Raw genomic sequence first — 11514 nt, forward strand, 5'->3', positions numbered from 1 at the left:
GATTTTAAGTGAAAACGAGTAAAACGACATAATCGATAAAAATACCTAATGTTCATAAGTAAGTGTTAGAGTGAGAATTTGATGTTTCCATAGAAGGGAAAAATGTTCAGTATGTCATAAAACATAAGAATAAGAGATGAAGTTTAATTTCTGAGCTTTGGGGCAAAAGTGTAAATATGCAAAAGTTTGAGTTAAGGATGTTTTGATGAATGTGCATGTTAAATAAGTTAAATGTGTTATTATAGTTCAAGAAAGAAGTGGAATCGACCTTGATCGGAGAAAAGATAATATTAAAGACTAAATTGCTAAATTTCTATATTGTTGCACCAAAGTAAGTTTGTATGTGAATTAATGCATTGTTTTAATGTTATTCAATATATTGTTGAGATTTGAGTGAATATATATTAAATATTTGATGTAGATTATAAAAAAAATGTGGTTAAGTTTGAGAAAGGTGGTAAAATGTTAAAAAAACAAGGTTTTCGATTGAACACTCTGAATATAACATAATACATTGGATAAAAAGGGGTCGCTAAGTGCAGATTCCCCGATGGGTTGCTAAGTGCTGATTCCCCGAATTATTGATTCTAAAGGTGGTTGCTAAGTGCTGATTCCACCGTATATTTGATTGTGAAAGGGGTTTCTATGTGCTGATTCCCCGTATCACTAAATATAAAGGTGGTTGCTAAGTGTTGATTCCACCGTATCTTTGATTGTGAAAGCGGTTGCTGTGTGTTGATTCCCCATATCACTGAATTTAAGGTGGTTGCTAAGTGTTGAATCCACCAAGTAACAGATAATATTCCGAGTGTTCAATAGGGAAATTGGAAAAGTGAATGTACATATAAAATGGACAAGATTATGTGAGGAATATTGGGTTTGATACTTAATCGACCCATGTGTAAGATGGTATGAAATATCAAAACTATAAAAGAGTAAATTTAGAAATAAAACAGTTTTGAACAACAGCAGTTGTGCAACTTTGAAAAATCACCATAAATGCTTGAAATTTAATTATAGGCTAAATAATATATGAAATTGAAGCTGAATGTGTTTATTTTCACATGAAAGAAACAGAGCAAGCAAAAAAGTTATATATTTTGAAATATTTGAATTTTAGTGAGATACAGTTGAATTCATTTCAAAATCCCTTGTTCCAACTGTGGAAAATCACCAAAAATTGTAAAAAATAATAATTATAGCTTGTATTATACATGCTTGAACTTCTCAATGAGTCTATTTTCAAGAGGAACAAACAAGAACATTGTTTGAATTATGTACAAAGAGTTAAGTAAATTTTAGTGAAGAGGGCTCAGAGCTGTTGAGTAGTGAAACACGGGAAAGTTTAAAGAATAAAATATACTAATTGGCTAAACTAAAAATTCTGAAAATTTTATGGTAAGAAGATATATGAGTCTAGTTTCAGGGAAAATTAACAGAACTTAATTTTGATATCTGTAGCTCCATATAAAAATAATTTAGTGACTATAACTCGACTAGACAACTTTAAATTTAAATATAAGTGGATAGTGAAATTATGTATAATGCTATTTAAGCATGTTATATACATAAAGGATGTGGGATGGAGAGGAGGAGGAGGACAATAAAATGTATGAATAAATTGTGTATAAATGGTCATATGCCCGATTATAATCGGTAAATGTTAAATTAAATGGTAAATACGTATTGGTGCTGAAGGAGCTATTGCGGTATTGAAAAGCTAATGATCAAATGTTTAAGAAATTTAGTCATGACATATATATGTGTGATAATAATGATGTATGGATGATTATATTATTGAGTTGCATTGATTAATTTAGTTTAGGTGATGGAAATGTCAAGAACATTTGTCTTTGATATGTGATGATCATGTAATGCCATGAAAATTTGTTTAATTGTGTGGTTTAAAATGTATCTATATTTTGTTATATAACTTATTTTGTAATCTATTTGAAAAATGATAAAAATTAATTGGTTACTATGTGAGGTGAATTATGATTTGTGAAGCATATCAATATTCGACAATAATGGATAAAATACATTTATGTCATGGGTGAATGGTTAAACACTTGGGTTAGTATAAAGTGTATATTTAGTAAGGTTTGTTAGAAAAGAAATAATGTGTTTTGGTTTATATCGAATAGAGAAAATTTGTATTATCTTTATGGCTAATTTTGTTAATGTATGGGAGATGAATGGTTAATGTATGTATGTGACAATTAGCTTACCAAATAGTGAACTATTGATATAGTACAATAGTTAAGAAGGAAAATTTGACGATATGAGAATATGTAATGATACGGATCAATTCTGGTACTTAGGACGAATTCAACAATTAAGTGAAAATTTATAAATTCATACGACGAGGAAGTGAAAAATTGTTAGTATATTTAGCCAAGTAAACCCTAATTAATGACTCAAGAATAACAATTGGAAAGTTTTAATTTGGGTAAAATTTTATAACTCGGATTAATATGTCTATAAGTGTATCTATTCTGGTAATGCCTCGTACCCTATTCCAGCGTTGATACGGGTAAGAGGTGTTACAATGTGACATCACCAGATTCGACCCTAATGTTTAGGCCAGGTTTGGGGTGTTACATTGATCATACCTTTTCAAGAAAAGTTCTTGAGTGATTCTTATGTTAAAAGTCATCCACCCAACTTTTCTTTGGTTGATATTGGTGATATATTTTTGAAAAAAAAACATTTCCTTCATGGTGAATCAGTAGATCAAAATCATATTTTTAGACCCGGAGCTTGTTTTTCTAAGTCATTGTTGAGAGAAGTCAAGCATAATGAATTTATTTGGAGTAATTCTATGAAAAACTTTCGTTTGCTCAATCTTTCATCTTTGTTCCAAGAATGAAGTATTTGAACTGTGATGAATTGTAAAGGTAGAACCAAGTTTTTGATCTCAGAGTTTTGTATTTTCAATTTTTAAATGAGGATCCAAGAAAATTTAAAGAAGCAACTACCTTCTTTACAATATATGTAAAGATATGAAGCTTTTAACCATCTTTCATCGGTGACCTATAATATTGGTGGATGGGAAAAAATAATATTGGGAGAGTTTTACTAATTCTTTAAGGATTTGGATTGAGTTGATTTCAAATTTAGAAAGATTAGATATAGGTACCATATATCAAAGGGTTATATGCTAAAAAAATTTGAAATTAGAGATTTTCATGAACCAAATTTGGTCGAACTATGACTCGATTCTAAATTTCTTTTGTGCTCGGCTTAATTGACCTAAGTTCATTTTAATGTTTAAAATATATATATGATTTTATATTAATGTAATTTATAATTAAATTTAAATAAATAAATTTTAGGTGATTTAATTTAAATTCTAGTATGACCAATTTAAAGTACTTTTTATAGTATTAATTTTTCAAAGATGAAAAATTCTATTTTAGTACTTTTGCAAGTTTTCCTTCAAATCTCTTAATCTCCAATCTCCGTTTCCACTTTTTCAAAATAAAATCAGAAATTGGTCAATGTATTGATCCAAAATAAAGGGTTAGACTAATTGACTAGTGAATTGGTTGAAACAACGAGTTGAATCGGTCTAAAAACCAGTTAAATCGATCTAAAAACTGATTGAATTGATTTTCTCTATTTTTAAATATAATTTTTCTTTTTTTGTTTCATTTCTTTCTGCTTCTCATTGGCGGAAAAGAACTTAGAAGCACAATCTTACAAATGAATGTGTAATGGCACATGTGGTTTATGGTGAGCAATTTGATCATACCCAAACTAGTGAGCTACTTTACACATCTAGCACACGTACACTGTGTTTGAATCTCTATTGGTCCCAACACTAGAGCTTTCAATGATAAAGGGTAGCATAGTAGAATTCATCGTAAGAAAGAACTCAATCTGTTGCCTATTTGGCTTTGGAGGACAAGATTGCCAAGATATGGCATATTAAAACATTGGACTACTATAGCCCTTCATTTCTTGTATTTATTGGCAGTTGGAAAATTTATTAGAAATATCGCACTTGAAGAATATTTCCTAGAAGAATTAACAAGAGAAGGACATGGATTAGGTGGAGGAGCACAATGCTAGAAGAAGTAACAAGAGAAGAACATGGATTAGGTGGAGGACTACGAGCATTGAACCTTTCCCATAGACATATTTGAATGAAGGAAACATTAACATAAAGTTTAGATCTTATACAGGCTATCCGAGATTTCAATTCTTGAGTGGTATAAGTTCAACCATTCATAGAGTTTCCAAATAGAATGGAGTTAAAGGGAAACGTATACCTTGAGTAATCTCAATAGCTATGTAACACCCCAAACCCGGCCTAGATGTTATGGCCGAATCTGACGATGTCACATGGTAGTGCTTTTCAAAAAATATGTCATCACTAAATCCCCTTTTCTATTTAACCATTGTTTTTCATTTTCTTATGTTAATTTCAAATCGTGTCGTTTGTTTCCAAAACATTATTCATTTACAAATCGTTATTTAATTTCCAAACTTTTTTTATTGCGAAATATTTTCAATAGTTTGCGTATTCGTGGTATTTTTTATAAAACATTAATACCATTGGAAAACCTGAGTTTTACCTAACACTAGCATATTTAAATCATAAAACCGTATAAAATCCAAATTTAAACCAAAATCCGTAAAGGCCGTAATTACATCAAACTACTCCCAAATAAAAGTAAAATCATAAATAGGTAATAAACAATGTAAAAGAAGTCATGTGGCCACCACTGAGTCCTCCGCTGCACCAATCCGCCTATATCTGGGGATTCCCTATATAGATTAAACAGACGGGGTGAGTTTACGTAAACTCAGTGTGTAATCCCCATACAAATGTACAAACAGTAAAAAGATAATCATAACCTGGGCTTAAGCCCTTTTCAGTATTAGTATCAGTCCAGTTTGGGCCTTAGCCCATCTTAGTACAAAAAAATAGTCATGCAGTAGGGTTTAGCCCACCACAATATCAGTAGCAGTAATAGATATGCAGTCACAAAAATCCTACCCATCCAGCCTCTACAGACCATCTCCGTCCAACCCTACACTCCATGTGGGGATATAATCAACCCAGCCATCCCTACACTCCAAGTAGTATCGAATGCGGAACTAGAAAGTAGTTTGAAGCTAAGCTGCCACTATATTAGGCTCAAGGACTTTCAGTACACTTCCTCCGAACATTACAATCCCCCAACCCAATCCAATGCAATATACAAATATGACAGGCTATAACATAATATCATGCATGTAAGTAGGGCATACAATATCAAATTAGTAGGACATCATCAGGCTTAATCATATAAGTCATATAGTCATTTCAGTCAATTAGGGGTCTAGGTAAGCTTACCGACCCTATAGTAGGTTCAGAGTCGACTCGGGTGACCCGTGCAACCTTAGAAATAAAACAGTGAAAATGGGCCTACAAGCCCATGATGTTCGCCTGTGTAGGCCCACATGCTCGTGTGGTCCACATGGCCCAAATTTTCCTTGGCCTTGTGATCCATTATAATGTAACTCGTGCTAGATAATTATTCACATGTGCTTCCACTATTTACTTATATGATCCTTCAAAGCTGTCTACTTGAGTCACTGTTACTAAATTATTTATATCTTGAGCTACAGAATTTCGAATTAAGATATGCTTGATTTCTTTGAAACTAGAGTGTCGAGTATCTTTCTACCATAAAATTTCCATAATTTTTGGTTCAGTCAATAGGTACAGTAAAATCTTTAAACTTACCCCTATTCTGCTGTCTGACAGCTTTGACTCTTCTTTGCTAAAAATTAGTTATCTATTAGTAAAAAATTTGGATGATGTTTTCATTTGTTTCTATTGAAAATATACTCATCAATAATTTAAACATGTAAATTTTAACCCCTAATTATTTTTCTCCAATTTTTGATAATTTTCCAAAGTTAGAATAGGGGAATCCGAATTCATTCTGACCTTGTCTCACAAAGTTTGCTATATCTCACGATTTACCATTGAATTACTAACACTGTTTCTTCTATGAGAAAATAGACTCAACATGCTTTAATTCCATATTTTTTTCATCCTTTAATTCGATTTCCACAATTTATGGCGATTTTTCAAAGTCAGCCTACTGCTGCTGTCCAAACAGCAAAAAATTTTGGCTTTTCGCGAAATCCCTTATTTTTGCATTTCGGGTACTCACCTGGTTTTGTTGGATGCTAAAACAGTCTCTGAGCACTCCAAACCTATAATTGAACAAATAACACCATAATCAATCTTACCTCACGATTAATCAAAATCATGAAACTAAAAAACTTACCCATAAAATGATGAACACTTACTGCAAAACTTTAAACCGGTACGTTTACAAAAATCACGATGAGAGTCTTAATCCTCGCAAAATGCTACTGCCAACACCCCAGAATTAGACTGTTGAACACAAAATAATATCTTAAAATGATACCCAACAACTTACTGAATTTGCACAAGTGCTGCTTAACGCTACGAAATCAAGAGGAAAGAATTGATTAGGGGAAACAAGGGAACTTCGGCAGTAGTAGAGGAAAGAAACGAAAAAGACAACTAAGTAAGAAGCAAAGAAAAAATAAAAATTTGATAGAGATGGGGGAAGAAAATGTCACAAATATGGAGAGGAAAACGACTCTATTTTTTTTCGAAAAAGAAAAAAATGATCAGATTTTGGATATAATCCCCTATAATCCCTTAATTCACTCCTAAAATCGCTCCCCCACTTCCCACTACACATCCACCACTCAGAAACACAGTTCAGCACAACTCTTGTCGAAATTAAGAGTAAAAAAGATACAACCCTTGCCGTCCCAAAGATTCGAACCTATGACCTCTACCGTAATAACACACCATTTAACCAGTAGACCCATTCTGATGTAATTTACCCAACAATCAAATAAAAGCCTACTGAACAAGAGTAGGGCCCAATTAATTCAAAATAACAAAATTTTCCCAAGTAAAGGCTTGAACTTAGGACCTCCCAAACACTCCTAGAACACATAACCACTAAAGCTGACAGATATTTGTGTCCTATTTTCAGAATAAGAAAATTAGAAATTTTGTGGGATTACAAGCTACAGGAAAAATGATTGGACTAATTCCATCATTAGGACATCTTGAAAATACATGCCTATCTAGCCACATGGTCAAAAAAGTTTCCAAATCATACTTGTGATAAGGAAACTTAATGGATTACCTACTGATACATATATGGATGGGTGAAATTAATTAAATTTCATTCACCTAAGTTGTCAATTTTCAAGTTTGGAAAATCAGTCAATTTACGATGACTTTTTGGATGAGATCCAGGCATTTTTGGCTTGATATGTCTTCATAGGTCTATCTCTTAGCTTCTAAGTACACTTTGAATCACTCAATTTGGAGTTCGGGAGCCCAATTTGTGAGTATTTTAGTAAAGACTAGAGAAGAAAATTTTCTAGAGGGGATTATTACGGGAAATTATGAGTTCTGAGCTTTGGTTCAAGTTTAAATCATATTTGGTTTGATTTTCAGGCTTAATTTTTATTATGTATGAGTCTAACAGTATATTTATTAGGCTTTATTATTTATTTATTCTGAATTTTAGGACATCCTTATGTATCTAAAGTTGTTTACGAGTTTTATGTTTCTTAGTCAACAAGAAAGTTTTGTTCTACTAAAACTACTTCTTTTTAGATTAATTAGAGTTTCATTATACTTGAGAGTTTTATTTGGATGTAATTAGCTAGCCTATATAAAGGCCTTTATTTTTATTAAAGAAAAAATTAATTTGATTGATTGATTCATTAATAAAAATTTCAACTATTGAAGTTAATTTCATTCATACAAGATTGTTTTCTTGTAAATTTTGGAATCGATTTTTCTTTTCAATTTTCTTCAAGGAATCGTGGGATTACATTTTTTTTCATCCTTCAATTTGTCAAGAATTATTTCATGGAGGGTTGATTAGAGCCATTAATTGAATTTGTTGGAGTTTATATCTCAAAGGGTTTAGTTGGACAACATCTTCTATCCATATCCATCAATTTATTTGATCCGTCTTCCACTTTTAACTTTTTGTTTATTTATTTATTTATTCTTTCTTCTTAAATTTATTCTTTTAGTTTTTTTTATTTTATTTGTTTTCCTAAATTTGTTTAGCTTCTTGTTTTCAGGTCAAATCAGAATCCCCTATTGTCAAACAACTTGAATATGATCTCCTCCGTTTTCCTCTATCAGCTATCTTCACCTTTTTCGGGATTAAACTTATGGTAAAACATTTCATTCCAATTAGAGAACCAAGAAACATTTGATCTTTCACTTTTAAATAAATCAAATAAGTCTTAAATTTGCTTCTCTTGTTCCTATAACTCTAGAGAACAAACGTATATTTTCCAAAGCATGAAGGTTCAAGGAGAACACATACATCCTCAAGAGTTAACGTGAACTCTCCCTAAGTAGTAACGACAATGTGAGAAGTGGTACTTCATCTACCAATAGTGGTGTGCCACACTTCTATTTCTTTTTTCTTTATGAATGAGAAGTTTGGCAGTTCCTCACACAACATCATAGACTCTAGTCACAAGAAAAGCCCTTTCATAGGTATGTTTTTCCAAAATCTTGTTCACCTCACATTCCCAACCTCGAACAAGTTAAGAATTTGAACCAAATTTGGTCGATGAAAGTGAGAATTCTTCACGCTTAAATCTGAACTTTATAATAGAGTTAGTCAATATTTTAAATCTATTACTCGAATGATCTTTGGAGCCAATATATACCAAAGAGTAACCAACAAGAAGAGTTGGATAAGTAGAAATTTTATTTTTATGCATGCACTCCGAAAAGTGCTCTTCTCCCCTTTACTTAATTATCAGATTAGATTAGTTTTGGGGATAAAGACAGCACGCGACATTTTCCATACAAATGTGGACTTTATTTCAAAATGAAGCTATTCAATAACTCAGAAGATAATATAAGAATATTCACCAAAAATAATATCAGAAACATAAACAGAGCATGAAGGATGTTTATAACTAGTCTTAATTAATTAATTTCTTCTTCATTAATTAATTTTGTAATTAGGTAGCAAAGAAGTAGGAAAATAATAAATAAATAAACACACTTCTAGATTCTTTTGTCATTATGTAAAAGTCTTTTCTGATCAATAATCCTTTAATTAAGAATTTTTGTTTGTTAGAGAATTAAATATTGAGTTTAAAATAAAAAAAATATTTCCAGGAAAACTGTGTCAGTTATGGCAGTTTATAGTTATTAGACCATTGAGGTCGCAAAGGGTCAGTTAGCACTGGTGTAACCAAAGTTATCAGCTACTACATCTACCAGCTACAAAACAATTAGGAACTAAGGAAAAATTATATAAATCATATTTATTTATTTTTATGTCATAGACATTGGAAAGGCTCATATACATTGTGTGCAACAAATTATAAAAATAATATTTAAAATGTTTTTTAGGCTCGGCATCTACTTTTTGTAACACTAATTTTTTGAACCGCCAATCATCCATGTTACTCAAACTCAAGATAATTATTGTCAAATTATACATGCTTAATATCCATATGTTTAGTTATATATATATAGGAATCAAATCGTCTAAAAGATAAAAATTTTACCCAAAAATATATGTAGAATTTGACAACATAATTATTTCTTTTATAAACTCCTTGATATTCTACCCAACAAATTATTAAAATTAACTAGGAAAAGCATATACAAAGTAATTCCTTCCCACAAATACCTAGACAACAACAATAATCATGGCACCTTATTTATTTTTATTTCATTAACACGAAAAGTGTATAGTAATATACGACACATAGAGGATGAACTGCCAATAGTATATGAGCTCATGAAATTAGAGAGAGAATGGAATTCGAAGCAATGAAAGGGATGACTGCACATCAATTTCATCAGAACCATTCAACTCCAAGGATTCCTTGTAGGTCATCCCTCGGTAGGTTGGTGGGTGAGACTCATCGATGAACCTTGATGCTGGGGCTACAAATATGTCTAATGAAGGTCCATGAAGTGTAGCCATAGAAATTCTATTCACTTCATTGTTTTCTAGGATCACTTGATGTATATGACTCTTGTACTTCCCATTGGACAATATCTAATAACCAAACCAAAGAAAATTTGTTAACATATCATAGACAATAATTAACATAAACTTTTATATCTGCGCAGGTAAAAATGATATTGCATCCTTGCCTTAGCATTATATATACATATAGATACCTCAAGATGATCACCAAGATTGATGAAAATGGCATTTGGAGGTATGTTAACTGTGACCCAATTTCCTTTATGAGTGAGCATTTGAAGGCCACCATTGACATCTTGTATAAGCGAAACAAAAAAGCCAGGGTCAGTATGTTCCGGCACACCGATGGAACCTTTGGATTGGAAAGACGGTGGATATAGATTCATAGCAGACACATCAAAGCCTGCTTCTAGCTTGAATTCCTTCTCGATGTAGGTTTCTTCGTATCCCAAGATTTTCGAGATTGCCTTAGCTAAACCAAGTTCAACCTCATGCATCCGTTTGAAGTACTCCCCAATGGCACCTCTGTCAAAATATAAATATATGTAAACTTGAAATAACACATGAGAATAATATGAATAACAAATACGAAAAACTACATAAATACACAAATTATCGAGTCTAGATATACCTAAAGCTAGCCGGTTTGCTAGGGCAATGGTATTCGGGATGTGCTACTATCTTTAGATACTCTCTATTTTCTCCGGCATGGGATCTTAAACCCCACCTTATCCTATCCATAGGATTCTTCTTTAAGTACTCGCTCCTTTCCTCCTGATTTGTTAGTTCAAAGAAATCGAAATACCCTTCAGTGCTCCTTCTACCACACTTTGTTCGACACCATTTATCAACTTCAATAAAGAAAAGTAAAAAAAAAAATCTAAATTATACTTGAAAAAGAAAATAAATAAATTAGAAGACCTTTTAGATTTCATTAAGAAAATAAAAACAAAAACCAATATAATTAAGAAACCATGCTACGTCCTCAAGAGCTTAAAATTTCCATTCACCCCATCAAATTCATGTGTGTATACATATATATATATATGCATGTGCGTGTATGTGTATGTGTATTGGAGGTTCATACATAAAAGAAACCAAATTCTTCGCATGCTTTCCCAAGGTGTTCCAGGGATTTAGCCCGTTCATCATGATTCTCGGAAAACAACAAAGAGTAATCAATTGTGGGGATTTCATCATAAAGATCAATGGCTAAAACATCAGAATTGATAGAATTCAAGAAAAATCATGAATATGAGAAATAGCTTTGGTTTTCAAATCAATGCATTCTTGACCAAGCATACGGTTAGCCATACGTCAAGGAAGAGAAATTAAGCTAACAAATTAAAAGCACAAATAAATATATTGAAGAGCTTTCTAAAGATGGGGAAGGTTGGATTTGCATGCATGCTGAGACGTTTTGCTCCTTTTATAGATGAATTCTTGGATCCACTGTTGTTTATTTTAATGT

General features: G+C 31.9%; 1 protein-coding gene across 1 annotated transcript; it reads right to left on the reverse strand.

The window, feature by feature from the left end:
* Positions 1-9621: 9621 nt before the first annotated feature.
* LOC105789837 (2-oxoglutarate-dependent dioxygenase 19) lies at positions 9622-11286 on the reverse strand (the record flags this gene model as incomplete). The annotated part of the gene is given in 5 exon segments (XM_012617169.2): positions 9622-10112; positions 10238-10568; positions 10675-10843; positions 10846-10894; positions 11131-11286. Coding segments are annotated over 5 exon segments (963 nt in total), but the record flags the coding sequence as incomplete, so codon positions are not given.
* Between the last annotated feature and the right edge of the window lie 228 nt (positions 11287-11514).

Source organism: Gossypium raimondii, chromosome 2, assembly GCF_025698545.1.
Source record: "Gossypium raimondii isolate GPD5lz chromosome 2, ASM2569854v1, whole genome shotgun sequence".
Taxonomy (NCBI): Eukaryota; Viridiplantae; Streptophyta; class Magnoliopsida; order Malvales; family Malvaceae; genus Gossypium; species Gossypium raimondii.